This window comes from Meleagris gallopavo, chromosome Z (genome assembly GCF_000146605.3).
Source record: "Meleagris gallopavo isolate NT-WF06-2002-E0010 breed Aviagen turkey brand Nicholas breeding stock chromosome Z, Turkey_5.1, whole genome shotgun sequence".
Classification (NCBI taxonomy): domain Eukaryota; kingdom Metazoa; phylum Chordata; class Aves; order Galliformes; family Phasianidae; genus Meleagris; species Meleagris gallopavo.
Window position 1 is genome coordinate 2,056,924 of NC_015041.2, and position 19,335 is coordinate 2,076,258.

At 44.5% G+C, this 19,335-nt stretch overlaps 2 protein-coding genes across 2 annotated transcripts in view; one reads left to right on the forward strand and one right to left on the reverse strand.

Moving 5' to 3' along the window:
• EPG5 (ectopic P-granules autophagy protein 5 homolog) overlaps positions 1–5,913 on the forward strand; it is a 63,306-nt gene extending 57,393 nt beyond the window's left edge. The window contains 5 exon segments of the mRNA XM_019610156.1: positions 215–457; positions 725–944; positions 2,349–2,564; positions 3,452–3,566; positions 4,036–5,913. Of these exon segments, the coding sequence (XP_019465701.1) occupies positions 215–457; positions 725–944; positions 2,349–2,564; positions 3,452–3,566; positions 4,036–4,218 (977 nt within the window). The 3' untranslated portion in view covers positions 4,219–5,913.
• A 78-nt stretch (positions 5,914–5,991) lies between these two features.
• Positions 5,992–14,396, reverse strand: SIGLEC15 (sialic acid binding Ig like lectin 15). The gene is made up of 5 exons (XM_019610299.2): positions 14,219–14,396; positions 12,069–12,452; positions 9,284–9,640; positions 8,596–8,626; positions 5,992–7,643 (listed from the first exon to the last, which is right to left on the reverse strand). The coding sequence occupies exons 1-5, from the start codon at positions 14,268–14,270 to the stop codon at positions 7,547–7,549; spliced, it is 921 nt and encodes a 306-aa protein (XP_019465844.1). The 5' UTR covers positions 14,271–14,396; the 3' UTR covers positions 5,992–7,546.
• Positions 14,397–19,335: the final 4,939 nt, after the last annotated feature.

Sequence of the window (19,335 nt, forward strand, 5' to 3'; positions counted from 1 at the left end):
ACAACCTTTCTGGGCAGCTGTTCCAGCACCTCACCACTCTCTTGGTAATAAGTGTCTTTTTGTGGCTTCGTAGATACAAACAAGGAAATGAGGAGTTTAATGATCAAAAGTCTTTTCCCAGTATCTACGTAGAGTATTCAGTGATGATGCTAAGTTCAGGTCGTTTAGTTCCTAGTGTTTGTTTACTGCAATAATTCTTGAATTTGACTTCCAGATATGGATCTGCAGACACGTCACCTGGCCCTCAGCAGTCTCTTTACGGAAACGCTGATGATGTTGAACAATTCCAGCGTTACAACAGCTGAGTCACTACGGGGGAGCTTACGAAAGTGGATTGACAGTAAAGTGCACGGATTGCTAGCAATGCCCCTTCTGACAGCAGCATGTCAGAGCCTGGCCTCCGTGCGACACATGGCAGAGACAACCGAAGCCTGTATCACCTCTTACTTCAATAAAGGCAGGAGCGTCTACTGTTCTGCTGCTTAAGTCAAAAATGTCGATTGGTCTTTGGGTGCTCATTAAACATGAGTCACTTAGAATCCTAGTAGCTTAATGCTGCTTCCTCCTGGAACTGCATTTTCAACTGGTTTTCATCATTACGGCTCTGTTCTTTCTATTTATGACATTTTTAATATTCTGTAATTTAAAGGAACGCAGTGAGGTGGCTTCAGTTTTCAGATTTTACCAACTGCTGCTTACTTATATGTTTCTGTCTTCTTAGTAGATCTTCCTCACCATCAGGAGTTGGGCTGGGGCCCTGTACTTGCCTCCCTCCAAGTTCCTGAGCTAACCATGGGAGAATTCCTGCAGGAATGTTTGTCTTTAGGAAGCTACTTGACTCTCTACGTGTACCTGCTGCAGTGCTTGAATACTGACCAAACTCTTACCAATGAAATGAAAATCCTGATCACCATCAGCAAGTGGCTGGAGCAAGTGTATCCAAGGTATGGAGCTCAGGGCTTCTGTCTGTACTCTTTCAAATATGGCTGTGATTGTATAGTCAATAAAATCAATCAGGCTGCTACCTGAAATGGCCAGTCCTTCCATACCTGCTGTTAGTCTGCTCATCCCCTGGTGCCAACACTAGTACTATCTGGTTCTTCTGGTGGAACAGAAGAAGGAATTTTACACAAACATTTCTTGTTTCGTTTTGCTTGGCTTCCATTTGGAGAGGCTTGATTTTGCTGGCAGCCTGCATTTGTGCTTAATTCAGATTATTTCAAGCAAATTCTTAATCACTGTGAGTTCCACTTTCCTGGATGTCCACTAGGTGGGATGAATTATATGTTAAATATTCAGTTGAACACTCAAAGCTAGATGTTCAAAGCTGCTTGGTGTGGACCAAATATGAACCCTGTGAAATTAGTATTGCTGTAAAACAACTTAACAGATAATTGGGTTCAGGTGAGAAAGAATAGATAGCTCGTAGTAGCTTTGACTTTAAAGCAGTGGTACTTTGTATTTAAAGCATGCAACAACTGTCTTTACTATTGTTGCTGAAATTAACATAATTTAGCAAACATAATAATATTTTTTTTAATATTAATGTTGATAATATTTATGTTGCCATGAAAGAGCGTTGTAGGAAAATGCACATTCCTCTGTTTCTTGAAATTAAAAGAATACTTTGGCTCTTGTAGGCACCACGTAGTTGCACTACTTTTATTGCCAAAGTGGAAAGAAGATAGCAAAGCCACTTTACATTGGAAATTAAAACTTGTTCTTAACATCAAAGCTGAGGGTATCTGGGATGGGAAGAGACTGGGTGGAGTCATTTGATGATATTCTGATGCAGAAAACTCGTGCCTGTGCTATATGTGGAAAATCTGAGCTTGTTAATTTAAACTGCAGTTTCAGTCTGTGTGGGGAAGGATTAAAAATACCACAGGGGAAACTTGACTTTGTGCTTTGCTCATCTAAAGCCTTCAGTATTTCCTTTCTGAGAAGAATCTTAAATTGTTGTGTAAGCAACAGCTATTATTTCCTGAGGTAAGGAAAGAAGGACTAGAAGCTTCCCTACAAATTTTTAGACAGATTTAAATCCATTTCTGGCTGCAATATCATTATTCTGAGATTCAAAGCCTAAAAAGAAGCCTTGTTCATTGTTCTCTTACAAGCAATGAAAAACCTGCTAGCTGATATTGGCATCGAGTTTGTAGCAATAGCAGTTGTATCAGTGTAACTGGGATAATATAGCTATACTGGCTTAATATATTAAGATTACCAGGCCTTAGTTTACCATCTGAATTCTCCATGGTCCTAATGGGGAGAGACACAAACTTCTTAACCAGTGTTCTTGCCCTTTTTAAAACCTATGTTTTGTTTTATTTTTGAAATCTTGCTTACAGCTCAGCAAAGGAAGAGGCGAAGCTGTTCCTTTGGTGGCATAAAGCTATGCAATTATCCTTAATTCAGATGGAGCAAGATGATGCCATTGTGATGGAATCTGTCGTTCGGACGCTGCTGTCCATCCAGGGCAGGCAGAGTCAGCTGGCTGAGGAGAGACTCACTTCTGGAATACTTGGAGCTATTGGGTTGGGCAGGAGGTCTCCTTTGTCACCCAGGTAGGAATTGAAGCTGCAGTGAATTAAATAATGCGTTATGATTTGTTATATATTAAAACAAACAAAAAACCCCATGAAAAGAAGCTGCAGCTTAGATCCAGATAGCACAGGGCAATCTCAAAAGATGTTCTGAATCCCAGTTGCCCCCCATATCTCTGAAGTTTAGACAGGAAAACTGTAATGAGTGTTGAATATGGCTAAGAAATGCGTATGAACTTCTTGTTCAAGTCTGTAATGCAAATATAAAGAAAGTGCAGCTGTGATTCTGGCTTAATGTTCGTTTCTAGTGAAGTTATGGTTGAATCACAGGAATTTTGTATGACCACATGCACGTTGCCTTTTCTGCCTCGGCTTTGAGCTGCTGCAAAATATTAAGAGAAAATCAAACATCTCCTTAGTTATTACTCAGTTTGTTTTCTAAAAAGCATACTGAGTTTGGTTGTTATATATTAAAAAAAAGGCCAGTAAGAAATACATGAACACCAATTCAGCGCAGTACTTCAATAAATGTAAAGTTTTAAGAACTTCTGAAATATATCCCTGGGCTGAAATCTTAACCCTGTTCAACTCATCTTTTAGTTTGGATGATGAGGATGTCTCAAAGTCCACAAAATGAGAGAGTAAGTCAGATGTGACCTCAAGGCTGCAGCTCAGCTTGGGTCAGATGTTACCTTTCGTATGTATGGTAGGTTGTATGTATGATGCACTTGTAATGTATATGTTACAATGATGTTTTTTCCTTAATGCATTGCAAATGATCTTCTGAAGCTGTTAGATATGTTCCTCATGCGAGAGATCTCTCATGGGATAGAACTTGTAGTTTATCTGCTGCTGAGAATTTCACAACTGACACCACTTTCTCTCTCTGCCCTCTTTCCTTCTGCAAGGTTTCGGCTAGTGGCCCGCAGTTTGTCTGCCTTCCTCCTCGTGCAGATTCCTGCAGAGGGTCAGGTCCGCCTGAAAGCAGGCTCAGAACCAAAGCTGGCACAGAAGGCCCAGCAGGTAGTGTGTGCCAGTCTTTGGCTTCTTGAATTGTACTCTTCCTATGCTATAGAGATGAGTCAAGTTGGAAATTGTAGTGTTATTAATGGGAGCAAAATGATACCTTGATAAAAGTCAGCTGTTCCTTTCAGGCTATTCTTAATGAAATCTTTAAGACTGTTAAGTTTTGTGTTTTGGTGTGGTTTCTCTGAAAAACGTGTCTTGAGTTTGTGAAGTAAACATTGGAGCAATCATTGCAAGCCTTGGTAGAGCACTTGTTGTGCTTGTGTTGGGATGGCAACAACTTGAAAGAGGAGGTAGATTGAAGTAATACATGTGACTATGTTTAATGAATGTTTTGTTCAAAATATAGCAGGCTCTTTAGTAGATAATGATCTTCCAGTGGAATCTTTCTTATGATGTCTAATGAACTGGTTTGTTGCAGGCCAAAGAGCAGACAGCTAACGTAATTTTTTCCTTGTGTCTATAGGCACTGAGTGCTCTTGAATCAATGGCATCAAACAAACAATATATGGATTTTCAAGAGCAGATCTCCCAGGCTTCTCTGTTCATCAAGCATCCAGAACATTGTCTTCGAGATGGCAATAATCTTTTGGCTTTCCTTGTAAACACTCTGTACCCAGAAGTGCATTATTTGGACTGCATACGGTAGCAGCACTGAGCTCACAAAATGATCATGCAGTGTTGATAATTCTGGTTTACATTTAAAGTTGTTCTTGCACAAGTAATTTTTACTTTAAGAGTTCCATTTGAAGTAAGTCAGAAGCGTGAGTGGGAGATGCACACTGGCAAATTTTATCCTCTTTGAGGTTATTCTTTTTTTTTTTTTTTCCCTTAAAGCTCTTAGGATATTTGGGCCTGTGGAATTGTTCAGTTTTTATCAACTGGAAACAGTTGAATATGTTCCTGTGCAAGGTGCACATCTAAGGGGATACATGTACAAATCATTAGGCAGCAAAGCCCATTCTTGTTTCTTGTAGCTTCTTACTTTTTTTTGTGTGCCTTTTTCCTGTGTGTCATGGTTTGAGCCAGTGCAAAGTGAATGAGGGGCTGTGTATTAAACAGTTTTTGACTCTCTTAGTAGGATACGTCTAAAGCTTATGTGAGCGTATGTGTGTGCAGGGAGATTTGTCCCTGCATTCCAACAGGTGGTATTTTAAATTTTGACTCTTTTGATATTCTGCAGAACTCTGTAGTTTAAAGGCATGCCTACAATCTTCTCCCATGTCTGTAAATACAAACTGAAAATTGAACTAAAGAACTTTGCTTTTTCCTATTTCCTAAATATTACTGAGTCTGCCTTCGTACTGGTTGGTTAAACAAAAGTGATTTATGGCCACATTGTTCCTATGTCAGGTGATGTCTACAGACTGATTTTTCTGCTTCCTCAGTGTCCAGGAGGGAAGTAGTTATGTTCTTGCTGGATAATAATCCTTAATTCTGAAAATCTGGTTGTTCAGGAATAGAGGTTTAGTAAGTGGACACCACTGAAGTTCATTCTTCTTAGCTGGGCATGACATGGCAGAACTTTAGATGACACTGTGAAAAGCTGTTTAGCTTGTATTAAATCACTTTGTTAAAATTGTACTATGAGCCTGTAAATCTATTGTTTCAGCTGAATGATCACTGGTTTTGTTGCTTTGTCTGATGTTGCACCTTCTGTTCATTGGAAGCAGAAAGTGAATTTCCCTGCTTGCTTGTGTAATGTTGGCCTTTCCATGGCTGATCTACTTGAGGTTGCCCTACATTCTCAATCTGTGCACCTGTACGAAGGAAGGAACAGTGAAAGCTTCTCTTTCTGCATTAATTGTGCCTTTGTGTTTAGAACATGTAACCGTGTTTAAGCATATGTTAAGGTCACATGGGGATAATAGATGTTCAAAAATGGATTATTTTGCAGTGTTGCTCTTAACTGTGATTTTGGTGCTGGAGAGCAAACCACCTTTTTCTTCTCAACAAATTTGGCTAACTGTGCCAGCTGTGTCATCAGATCACCCACATCTGTGTGTGGTTTTAGCTCACAGATCGAGCAAAGAACTGTATGTATATATATGTACATCTCTCTGTATGCTAACCAGGTAAGGGTGAAGCATGATTTCTGACAGACTCCTTTGGGAAAGTGATGCCTGGAAGAATATGTTCTTCTGCTTTTTCAACCCCTGCAGAGAGTTAAAAGCACTGGTTTATTAGATTCAATGTTATTGATCAATTGCATAAAAAAAATGTGAAGAATTGAGAGATATATCTATTTGACATGCACTTTTGAAAGAAGGTATTGTTTCAGCTGTTGAGTTTTTACAAGTGTGTTTATAACATGCTATGTCTAGACAAAAAAAAAAAAAAAAAGTAAAACACAAAATAAAAGAGAAAAATGGGTAATTTGTGACAAATGCTGTGGTATTTTCAACTTACTGGAAGAGACAGTACCTGGTAATACATGCTTGTTCTCAGAGATTAAAGTATGATGGGGGAATGCCATGCAGGTGCTTAGTTGATGGAGGCTTGGAGATTCTTGTCTTTGATGTCATGAGTTTAACACGCCTGTGACACAGCTGTCTGGTTTAGTGGCCAGACCCCATGAGAAAGCTTATCTATATAATGACAGAAATAATGCTTCTCCATTTTAGCAAGAGTTCACAGAGCCCTGTGATGGCTGTAGGTTCATACACAGGTTCTGTTCTTTCAACACTCACTGCTGACCCAGATCATGCGATCCAGCTTTTGTTCCAAATGAGGATAAAGCAGGTGGTGCAGAGGGAAGTAGACAAAAGTCGTATCTTCAGTGCCTGCTCGTGAGTTTCCTCATATAAATACATGAGTTTTCCTCATATAAGTGACCGCAGCTGTTGTGATATACATTTGCTGGCAGTAGGCAATGTGTGAGATGCAGGTAACATACAACAGGGCACACTTCCTGCATAGCAGGTTGTTATGGAGCATGACGTTGGTTGCTCCTATTTGCAAGTAGGACCACAGGCTTGGTGGCAGTTGAAGCAGAAGGCTTGTGCTCCCGGCTTGGGATGCTCCTTACCAGAAGTGGAGTTGTTAGAAGAGCTTTGGAGCTGCTGCACTGGGGTGGTCACAGGAAGCATTGAATCTAATGGTAAAAACCTAAGCTCATGTCACTCCTTCTTCTCTCCTTCTTTTTTTTCTTTTGGTTTTTCCTCCTATATTTCAGTCTACTGCTCTTTGCAGCCCTCTCCTGGAACTTTGTCTACCAGACCAAACATGACTTGTGCTGTTCTGTCCCATAAGCTCAGTCTGTTGTCTTTTTGGAGTACATTCACACTGGATATGTCTGGAAACGGTCAATTTCTTTGAATAAATAGTGTGAAGTCACTAAGAGGTGGTCAGGATCTTTTCACGTAACACGGAGATGGAAACTGTTTAGAAGTAATTTTTTCTTTTTTAATGAAATGAAAGTTGTTTTCTTTGTTTGTCTTCCCTGCCTGTGGGAAAGAGGTTAATGGACAGGACAACATGGGTGCCTTGATTTCCAGTTCCCTTCAAAATGTCTCTTTCTGTAACTTCTTTAATATAAGACAGATACAGTGTGGAACTCTATCCCAAAATACCCATATTGAGAAGCCATTTTTCACCAGGAAAAACTGCAACACAAGATGGGACCAACTACAACTCATGAATGTGTCTGTTAGAGAACTTTGTGACGCAGGTTAGAAACATGCAGGTTGATTAGAACTGGCATCTCACATAGATTTTCTGCTTTTCCAGCTCCACCACTCTTCATTTTCTTTCTCTCTTTTTTTTTCTTCAATCTGTCTTTGCTTTAAAGTCTTGTGTTAATTTTAAGCCTCAACAGAGATAGAAAACATGCGCCTACAAGGCTCGCTTGACCCGTTCATCAGTCAACAACAGTCTTATGTTCAGTGGCAAAAGGCACCCTAAGATGATCCAGCTTTGTATAGAGCAGACAGGGGTTCAGACCATGCAAGTGGGTGCGGGTGGGACAGCCCAGATCTTCAGCTGCATCTTACTGCAGGCTGTTCTGTTGGCAGGCTGTGGCTGCCGTCGCATCTGCGGTCAAAGTTCTCGTAGGTGGAGTCCTGTGGCTGTGGCCTGGTGGTGGAAAAAGGGAAGTTTTCAAAGGGAAGCTAAACAAATTTGTGTTTACAAATACAGTCGGCTGTGCAGTATTGTGTAAATACTAAATCAGCAACACTGTGCTTCTGCTAATAATTATTACAAATTTAACTCTAGGATTAAATTCCCTATTGCCTATTGCCTGATTCTGCACACATCTTGCTGAGATGAATGCATTTCTAGGGTAAGGTGACGGAAACATATCTAGGGCTGGAAGGGAGCAAATCCATGGATATAGTGGCCTCATATACAGTTTCTGTCTGCTTAACCTAAGGGTTGTCTTACATTTTTACCCATCTGTCACCAGTTTGGCCCCCACAGATGTCAGGAGTCTCCTTGCTTTGGGTATTGGGAGATGCTGGTGGTGCTGTGGAAAGATGGTTCAGATTCGAGCTAGGCAAGGGTTTGGATCCTGCCATATCACAGCTGGCTCTGACATGGACTATTTGGTATCTCCATACCTTCTTCCACGCTTGGCAGAACACATCAGCTCTTGCATAGGCTCTGGGCAGCCTGGTCTGGTGATTGGCAGCCCTGCTCATAGCAGGGGGGTTGAAACGATGATCACTGTGGTTCTTTTCAACCTAGGCCATTCTATGATTCTATGCTAAGCTCTCCTTCTGCCCCATCAGAAACTGGAATTCTTATGCTAGTTTAATGTGATATCCTAACGCTTCTGGTCATCTCCTGCTTCTGCTGCATCCATGTCTCTCCGAGTTCCTTGTCCTTGAGGTCTGTTCTCAGTTGCCCCCCCAAGCTTTGGTTCTTTACACCAGCTTGCATGATTATCAGCCCAACCCTGTCCTCATCCCAGGAGCCTGCTATGAGGCCAGAAGTTGTAGCCAAGACAGAGGACAAATTGTACTCCTCTCCTTGTCATCTCTACCCTCTTGTTGAATAGCATGAGTAGAAGGTGGGGTACTCTTACCGGGCCAGGATGGATGGAGCAGTGGAAGGACCTGTTAAATGAGAGCAGATATACAAGTTAGCAAGATGATCTGGGGAGCCAGGACTGAGTGAGAGCCATAGGCAACATGCACTAGAGGATAACTGGTGAATGGTTCACTGTTGCCAGGATAGGAATCAACTTTGTGGCCTGAGTCGTGGAGTCCTATGCACAGCAGGGATGCTGGCCTGAACAGGTGTAAAATGGGATTACATTGCTGACTGGGAAGCATGCAGGTGGAGTTACTCTGGGGAGCAAGGAGGATGCTGACTCCAGGAGATCTAGCTGCTGTGTGGGGTGCAGTGGAAGTAAATCCTGCCTATGGGCTGGGGAAGTAGTAGTAATTAGTCTGTTTAATAAAAATCTGATTGTGTAGGCAGCAGGTTCCCTACTAATTGCACACCTGTTGATTTATTAACCTTTTTCGCGGGGCACAGGGAAACTCCTGCTTGCTCTGTTTAAAGATCCCATCCTGAATGATACTTGGCACCTGCAGACTGTGACCAGCCAGCCAGGAGGTCCCTCTTATTTGTTTGTAATGTTCTATTATGCATGTCATTTTCTAGGGTGGAAATGAAGATAATATCAAAGCGACTTCCCCCTCCCTTGTCTGATTTTATCTGCTGCATTACACTGGGGGTTACCAGTTGTTGCAAATAGAGAAACGTACCTCTGGGGAACAGGGTCAAGCCCAGTATCACCAGCAAAACAAGGACCTTAATTCCCAGTGGCACAAAAATTAGGATCAGGAAAAAGGAGCTGTCGGATGCCTTGAATTTATAGAAGTAGACTGTCCCCTCCGCTCTCCCGTGGCTGTTGACAGCCGTGCAGGTGTATTTGCCATCGTGTGTGAGGTACTGGAGCTCCTTGGTGACGCGGTGGTTCGTGTTAGTGACTGAGGTGAGGTTGCTGGAGTGGGGACTGGTCCATGTCAGGGCAGGTGCTGGTTCACCCTCGGCGGTGCAGCGGGCTTTGAAGGTGTGATCCCCATTGGAACTGACCGTGATATTAATGATCCTGGGGGAAGCTGTGGAAATGGCAGGAAAAGATGGGAGATACATCAGGTTTCAGTGATGGGTTTGATGCACAGTGTAACAAGATAACATCGCCATCAAACTTCCTCTTCCTTACTTTTTCCTTGGAACCTGCCTCCAGAACACACAAGAAAGAATCTGCTCATGTGAGCCCCTTCTTGATGTCTCAGGCTTGTCAGAGACCTGTCTGAATGGTGGTAACATCCATCTAGGGGATGCACAAAATTTAGAGGTCTGTTGAACTTGCAGACTTTGGACTTGTTCTCTAAGCAGGGCAGACATGAAAAATCTTGTCTTACCTAGTGGTTTTCTTCTGAGTCTGTGAACTATTTCATACACTTAGTTCTCAGTGGCATTGTTAAGACTGAGAGAAACAAAATGAGCATCTTCACATGGAAAAAGCAGGTGCTCAGAGTTGATTTCTTTCATTTGTCGGGCAAGATAGCATGGGTCATTGTAATGCAAGAAGACCGATCTGTATCATAGTCAGAGAATGGTTAGAGTTGGAAGGCACCCTTAAAAACCATCAGGTCCCACTCCCTGCACAGGGACACCCACAGCTCCAGCAGTGCTCAGAGCCCATCCAGCCTGACCTTGGGGTCACCAGGGGTGGGGTGCCACCATCTCTTTGGGCAGCCTATGCCAGGCCCTCACTATGAGAACACGCTGTGTTGTGTATCTGTGTGTTTTGATGTATAAGCTGACCCCTAAAGCATTATTTAATTCCTGTCCTGTGTACTGCGGTGATCTGCTCCCAAAGCAGAGAGAGCAGTGGGGAAACTGGGCCTATGCAGCACCTGCGCTCTGCTTCTCTCCTCATCAGCACAACTTGTGGTCGCCCTCCCAGACCAGGCTCTCTGTGGGATATTTCAGATCTGCTCCACAGAGGCAGAGCCCTGACTGCTCAGCACTTCTCTGCAGTACACGAACTCCTCCTCAGGCCTCGCCTGGCTGCCTGCAGCGCACAGCGTCTGTGAGGCAGTTTCACTTCACAGACAAAACCATCCAACATGCAGTGTCTGTGTGCTGTTGGTTAAGGTATGAACCCGCTCCTGAGGCCACATTGGTGTCCTTGCTCTTGCTAAATCAGTGAGGACACCCTCTGAGAGGGGGCGAGCACTCTCCTTCATTATGAGCACAGCACGGGGGAAACCCTGAGATGGAGTGCACAGGCAGAGTGCTGGCAACGCACCTCTAATTGCTTATCTCTGTCCCTTCTCCAGGCTGAACAAGCCCAGCTCCCTCATCCTGTGTTTGCAGGAGAGGTGCTCCAGCTCTCTGAGCATCTTCATGGCCTTCTCTGGACCCGCAGACCTGGACACAGTGCTCCAGATGGGCCTCATCGGGGCAGAACAGGGGGGGACATTGTCCTTCCCTGCCTTCCCTGCCCAATGAAGCTGTGGAAGATGTGGAGCACAAGTCTTGTAAGGAATGGCTGAGAGAACTGAGATAGTTCAGTCTGGAGAAGAGGAGGCCCAGGGGAGACCTGATTACTCTCTGTAGCTCCCTGAAAAGAGGTTATGGAAATGTGGGAGTTGGCCTCTTCAATCATATAACAGCGGTAGGACAAGAGGTAATTTCCCCATTTTGTGCCAGGTGGGATATTGGGAAAAACTTCTTCAAAGAATGGACAGGCATTGGAATGGGCTGCCCATCGGATGGAGTCCCTGCACCTTGAAATGTTCTAGGAATGTTTATACATGTGGTACTTAGGGACATGGTTTAGTGGGCAGTTTTAGTGGTAGGTAGATGGTTGGGTGAGGCGATCTTGGAGGTCTTTTCCACCCTTCATGGTTCTGTGATTCTATGATTCAGGATTCAAATGTCATTTCCATGCAGATGTCCACCCTTAAGAAGGGCTTCTTATCTTGTGCTGTCACAAGGCTGCATGGATCTCTCCAGAGGGACAGAATCATATGCACTGAGCTAAGTGTGACCGGGCTGAGATGCTGGTGCCATCAAGGCCTCCTTGTGCTAACATCTCCTAACGCCTGCTCAGCAGATGCATTCTCCAGCTTAAATCCTGATGAAGATGCCATCTGTAGCCTCACTCCAGGAGCTGCAGACCTCAGCTTCCCTCTCTGCAGCCTGCACTGATCCCATGCTGCAGGGACAATAGGCAAGACTTGCCAGGCTCTCACCTGGACAGCCACAACCCAGCTATTTCTTTATCTCCTGCAGTGTTTAGCTCCTGTTCCCTTCTTTGCAGTGTGCACATCACTTCAGACTGGAAGCCTGCAGTGAGTATTCGCTGCCCATATGTTACATGTCCTCCTCAGGGCTGACTAGACCTGTAAAAGCCAAAGTTTTGGAAGAGCAAATATCTCAGATAACCTTCTGTTACCATCTCATCACATCTCACAGCTCTCCAGTTTCCCTCTGGGGTGGCTTTACCTCCCTGGGCACTTGATGCTGTCTTACCAATCAAATGCAGCTTTATCCCATTCCTGCTTTCATACTTGTCGTGGATGTCCCCAGAGAACTCCACACGGCAGAAGTACCTCTCACTGTCACTCCAGGTCAGATTGTCGATCCTGATGGAAAGGTCTTTGTGCCGGGGGTTGCCGAAGAGTTTGTATTTGTTTTTATAGCTGACAGCGGTCTTGCAGAGCTCACTGGCACTCTGGCTGGTGCACTTAAACACTACAGTGCCATTGTATGGCTCCTTGATCCTCCAAATGGCAGTGAGGGTACGGTCAAAGGTTTTGTAAGGGTGTGTGAAGGTGCAAGGCAGAATAACCATCTTTCCAAGTTCACCAGTGACGTCAGACGGGACGTGAATGGACCAGCTATTGCACTGCACGCCTAGAAGCAACAACACATAATCAGGACTGATTTGCATAGGGTATTTAAGAGGGGAATTGATCATCCTTCCTGTACCTTCTCTCTCATTCATCAGAAAATGGATGCTCTTTGTTCCACCAAGAATGGTTCCCTGTTGCAGGCTGGTAGCAACCTGCAACAGTGCTGAGGAGGCTGCCTCGCTCATGTTGAAAGCAATTTAATTTTTAAGCAAGCCTTGCCATGTCAGCAATAGCTGACTTGTAGATGTCCACTGTGAAGTTGTATAACATGAGTGTTTGCAACTGGAAGATGTTTGTGTGCTTGCAGACACACACTTCCTAATATATGTGTGTGTACATACATATATATATATAACATACTCAGAGATCTGGTGGCTTCAAGCACAAATCCAGTCAAATGCAAGTGCTCTGTGTTTGAGTGCATGCACACAGGAGGATGCATAGCAAGCAGTTCCACGTTAACAGAGCAGGTTGACAACATGTGTACTCCAGCTGCCTGCATCTTCCCAGACAGGCCTTGTCCTGGCCTCACAGGAGGGGAAGTTCTGGGTTTTCCAGCCAGGATGTCACGAACGGTTGGAATTTGACCACTGTAAATCCTTGTCGTGGTAAATGGCCACAGTAAATCCAAGCCATTGCCACCAGACCCAGTTTCGTCAGTTCCATCTGGTGATGAAAACAATCTTCACCTGAATGAATGTACTCCAGCCTTGAAATATATCAGGAAAACTGAGTATCTCATCCATTTCCCTTCTCCAGTACTCAATAACATCAACAAATAGCACTTGTAGGCAGCTCTTGCTATATAGATACCTATATCTATCAACTGTTTTTCTGTTTGCAACAGCTGCAGCACCAGAGTGTGGTTTCAGGAATGTCTGTGGCTACATTCCTGTCTTATATAACTTACTTGGTGGCTTTGTTAAATCAGGAGGTTTATCTTCCACAGTTGAGAATAATTGGAGAAAAATGTAAATAATTTGCCTAGTGTAAACAGATTTTGATGTTTAAACAGCTGACTTTGCTGTGATCTATGGGCATTCATCTGTCAGGTTGATCAAGTAAAGGCTAAGTTAAGATTGGTGCTTGTGTTTATGTCTGCTGTCCATAATATTTGACAAATATCCCAGTGGCTGTGCAGGCAATATTAACATTCTTGTGTGTTGCACAGTGGATAAAGGCTGATGTAGGACTCGTTCTCCTCCATTAAGTTATTTAGCCGGAATTTGTGCCAAGCCAATATTTTAATTACTGAGGTCTCAAGTTGTGGTGCCTTTTGTCACTCACTGTAATGATGTGATTACCTTTTGCAGTCTGGATTATCTACTGTACAAGGCTATATGGCCACAGGAACTCCAGGAAGCTCATGGGCTCTAAGCACAGTGTCCCACTGGTAAAAACAAAGAACTCTAATTATATCTACTAGTTGTCAGTGGAAAAGATTTGAGTTCATGATAACCAGATCAAGAGCTGGAGCCCACCACAGCCATTAAACTTTATCAAACAGTTCGAAGGTATATTTAACCAAATCCTTTTGCCTTTAATAGAACATAAGTATATACTTGAAGTTAACCATGGGCTAAAGTGCACAGTGGAGTTGGAGCAAATTGCATGAATTGCATATCAACTCTGAGGAACGTGAAACAGTATGAAACAGGGCTTCTGAATGATGAGAAAGATGAGCTTCCTGCACGAGTTATAAAAGCAGAGGAAAAAGGAAAAAAAAAAGCCCTGATCAGACGGAACTGTAGCAAGCTCAGAACTCACCCTTCTTGAAGATGGAAAGGACGAACAGAAGAAACAAACTGTACTCTCTCATGCTGGTTGAGGTTCTCCACTGGGGTGTATCAGCAAACCAGAACTGTCTCTGCTACATCTGCACTGCTGATCTTGTCATCACAAAAGGCTTTTCCAGAGATGGAAGAAGCTGTGGTTTTCCTCTTCTTGGAGGGAATGAGTTGTCCAGCTGAACTGGCTCTGGTTATATTAATAGTTTTGTGGTCAGTCATGTGAAAAATACAACAGAGGGAATCAGCGTGTTGCCATTTTCCAGCTGAAGGAAAGGGTCTTAAAGATGGGGCTGCAAGCACCCACTCCATGAGGGTTATGGGATAGAAGGGATGTTTGGGGCTTTCAGGTGCTCACTGGTCTGCCCCAGAAGACAGCAATCTGCCTCAGAAGATAGCAAGCATGACCCACCTGCACTTTGTTTGAGGCAGTGGAACCTGCAAGCCAGTGGTGCTTTACCACTTGCACATGCTGTTTGTCATCATCCTTAGGTGTAAATCCCCCTGAGCAGGCACAGGGGCTGGGCTGTGTGGCCTGGCTATTGAGGTACCCTCCGTCCATGTTTCTGTGACTTCGATGAGTCTCTCATTGCCACTATTCTGTGTTGGAGATGACCTAAGGTCCCTATCTGGAGTGCTGCATCCAGGCCTAGAGGCCCCAGCACAAGGAGGATGTTGGAGGGGTCTGGAGGAGGCCACGAAGATGTTCAAGGGGCTGGAGAACCTCTGCGAGGAAGGCTGAGGGAACTGGGGCACGAACAGGGCCCTGGGCACTGTCATCTACTGGGAGGCACCCAGCCCATGGCAGCATAGGGCTGGGTGGTCTTTAAGGTCGCTTCCAACCCAATCATTCTAAACCAGGATGCTGCTGCTGAAACAGAATTTGTGGAACAGGATTAGAAGGATATCCTTCATAGGGCAGACCAAAAGTCCACTGTGCCTGATAGTGTCAGCCTGAGAGGGAGCAGGAGCAGGTAGTTATGGAAAAGCTATCAAAACAAGTGAGAATGCTATACCAGCACTTCTATGATTCTGAAGTCCCAGCCATTCTCCCTTCCCATACAGTGATCCTGCGATGCTAAATTTAACCCGGGAGCACATACTCCCCATCAGGTCTTAACCTGAGATTTGCTGCCTTCCGTTCCCGCATAGGAAGGGCTGATGTCTGACTGCCTCTTATCTCGGTAGCTGGGCCACTGTAGGGCCCTTCTTCCCTCATCTACCCAGCGCAGCACCGGCTGGGCAGCTCCTGCCGCAGGCAGCAGTGGGTTCACGGCCGCTGGAGGGCTCCCGGAGCTCAGGGAAGAGGATGCTGCTGGGCTCCCAGGGACTGCGCTTCCTCCCCTTCGGTACTAAACACCCGAACTCTTACACCGCTTTACACCCTCCCCGTGTTCCCATCTTAAACCTTTGTGCAAATATTTCCAGAGCTGGGACGCGGAAATGTGGCAATGTGTTAAAATTAACACAGAATTGTAGAACGGCTAAGGTTGGAGGAGACTTTAAAGGGAATTGAGCTCTGATCCCTGCCATGGGCTGGTTGCCCCTCACTCAACCAGAACGTCCAGCCTGGACGTGGATGCCAACAGAGATGGGGCAAATTCACTTTTCCAGGCCCTTACCCTCTGGGTAAACATTTCTTCCTAACGTCTGACCCAAATCTCCCCTCTTCAGGTTTAAAGCTGGTCCTCCTCCTGCTTGTAAACTCCCTTAGTTGCTCTCCAAATGCCTGCAAAGGAGAAGGGCTTTCTATTTTCCTAGAGTTGTTGGAGGAGGCTCTGAGTACCTCACTGTAATTGGCTGCAGCGTGGACCTTTCGCTGCCCTGCAGGGAAACCTGAGGGCATGAGACAGAAACAGTAAATGAGGAACCTGCACCCCGACATCAAAAGTTCCTTGCCTTTTCTGCCTTCTGCATTTTTCTTCGTGTGCTATTTGATTTTATCTTTTTGTGAGGTGAGCTTTTTGGTGCTGTCTCTCAAGTCCTTGGCACAGAGGATCTCAGTGGATTGATGTAAAAGAGTAAGGGGGAAGTCCGTGCTCAAAACGTACTTTTCAGTGTAAGGAGTAGTTGCAGCTGACTCCTTTCCCTCCTCGATGTTATACTCTAGCATCTCTGGTGAATCAATGCATTCCTTGGCACCCTGCATGCTGTTAGAGTTGCATCTTGCCTAGGTTAAGTGGCTTGCTGAACCTTTGTTTTTAAAAAGAGACAGCAGGAATACCTTCATCTTCTCCCTCACTCTTTTCAGCAGACAAATTTCATTGAGTTCTGCCATACACATAGTCTTTGTTTATTAAAAACTCTGGCAATGCAATGTGTGCAAGCAAGAAACCATCTCTGCTATCCAACCTCTTATTTCCACTAAGCCAATGCTTGTGCTTGTAGCTGTTTATAAATATCTGAAGAGAGATGGGAGACAAATGGTGGAAGCTAGCCTCTTCTTGATGGTGTGTAGCAACAGGACAAGGAGCAATGGCCTAAAACTTGAACATAGGAATTTCCATAATAACACACAGAAAACTTATTTATGATAAGGGTTTTGGAGCACTGGCACAGGCAGCCCAGAGAGGTTGTGGAATCTCCTTCTATGGAGATATTCAAGACCAGTCTGGATGCTGACCTGTGCAATCTATTGTAGGGCACCTGCTTTAGCAGAATGTTGGACTCAATGATCTCTTGAAGTCTCTTCCAACCCTTTTGATTCTGTGATTCTGTGCAGATTTGGTGAACAGGTAAGCAGGGGAAGGCTCTTTGTTACAAAACCTATTCTGCAAACAGTAGGTTTTCCTCCTAGGCTGTGATTTAGACTTTCTGGTAGGCACTGGATCAGAGCAAAGTAAAGTGGACATCATTTTCTTGTTCTTTACTCCTGTAAAATGCTTGTTGGACCAGATTCATGGAGAGCCAGAGAGTTTGACTCAATTTTCTCCTTGTGGAGATTGGGATTGTTTACCAAGTTTCAGGAAAATTCACCGTGAGTGATTCTACTTACAAATCCATCTTTCAGAGCAGTATTTTGCCATGGCATACACAAAGCCATCTTGATTTTCAAGGATGGTTGAGGTTGGGTATGAGGAAATGATCCTAGTCTTCTTCTGTTGATGCTGTATGATTCATCTGTTATCTGCGGATTTTTCTTCCAGTTTTGTGCTTAAGTAACATCTAAGAAAGTTGCTTCTGGTCTAGCATCAAAACCATGTGCCTTCCATATTCATAGAATCATTTAATCATTAGGTTGGAAAAGGCCTCCAAGGTCCCCAAACCCAACCCCAACCCATCCCTACTATGCCCACTGTCCATGTCCCCAAGTGCCATATCTCCAGAGTTCTTGAACCTCCCCAGGGATGGAGACTCTACCACATCTCTGGGCAGCCTCTGCCAGTGCCCTGCCACATTTTTTGAGAAGTTCTTCCTAATATACAATATACATTTGGTCCCAGAGACTGTGGATAGTCCTCACACCACTCAAGGACCAAATTGGAGCCATTTCTTCCCCCCCTCCGTCCCTTTGAATCTTAATTCCAGTTCCAATGTTTTCTACTTTGACTACTCCAGCAGCATCTACGAGTCCTGCCCCTAATCCTTCAAGTGTGTCAGTCTGCACACATTCTTATGATTTGTCAGATCTGGCACCCTTCCCTGAAGGGATTGGGCCTATGAAGTAGCTAGGAGGTGAGACTGGGAACCCAGAGGAATTTTCCTTCCTTCTAGTTTCTACTGTCAGGGACACGTAAAAGGTAGGTCATGCTGAGCTTCTCAGAGCTGCTATGGGCTCTGCCATGCATCCCTTTGGTCCTCAAACTAACAGCAAAGTACCTAGAGTGCAAGGAAAGTGCAAGGGGAGGGAGGTATGAAGGGCATCAAGCCAGGAGCTGTTCCTGTAGGCGACACTGATCCTGAATCTTGGCACCAAGTGAACAAGTAGAACACGGTCATCACTACGTCAAGCTTCCACTGATCCAATTTGAAAGTCTTGCAGGTTCACTCACTTGCCTGTGGTATTTGCTTAGCCTATTTCAAATGCTCCTGACCTGAGAAATTCTCCTGCTTGCCATATCGTCACTGCTATGTTTTGGGCTGTTCCACTGCCAAAGCTGTGGCAGTGAATTGATGAGCAGTTATGGGCTGCTGGTGAGCCCCTGTCACCTCTGCTAAATGTCAGCTACAGAAAGTCAGGTGTGTACTAGGATACTTCTCACCTAACAGGTAATTGCTGTAGGAAAAACAGCTTCTATCTGAATATGGACAGAACGTCACGGATGGAAGAAGAAATAGCATCTCACCGTTAGTGTGTCTGTTGATTTCTACAAGTTCACATATTGAGATGGAGAACATCTCATTTCTCAGACCAATGTGTTTCTTTCCCCTTTCAAAGCTCCATGCTCTGAGCGGCAAGAACTGGGCTTGGAATGCACGTATTCAGGCAGGAACATGGTTTATTCAACCTCGCCCATACCAATAGGACAAAAATTATATAAAAGAATGAGCCTGAGGCTATGAGAGCACAGACACTCACCTTCTCTGAGCAGCACTAGAGCTCAGAATAATACAAGCTTTTATTACAGACTTGCAGATGTTAAAGTGGGATTGCCTCATCTCAGCATAGGCCATCACCGTATTACCTGCATTGTTTTCACCAATTTCTTCCTGAACTTTATTCCAAAACCTGAACCTGACATAGCATCAAGTTACCATGAATGGTAGGGAGGAGTGAGGGAGGGCAAGTGCCCACGAGCCCTCCAAGGGAAAACCTGGAAAGAAAGGTGAGGTGTGGACGTCAGTTCAAGCTGTTGAGGTAATAAATGAGGCATTCTGATGAGCTGCACCCAAAAGCAATGTTCTTTGACAGCCTTGACCTGGTTGTCCCAGGGTTGCCTTCTGGACTGGACAGGCAGAAGAAGTGGGCCCATGTGAACCTAATGAGGTTCAATAAGGCCAAGTCCAAGGAGTTGCACTTGCGCCGGGGCAATCCCAGGTGTTTATGGGGAAGATCTCCTTGAGAGCAGCCCTGTGGAGAAGGACCTGGGGGTCTTGGTGGATGAGAAACTGGACATGAGCCAGCAGTGTGTGCTTGCAGCCCGGAAGGCCAACTGT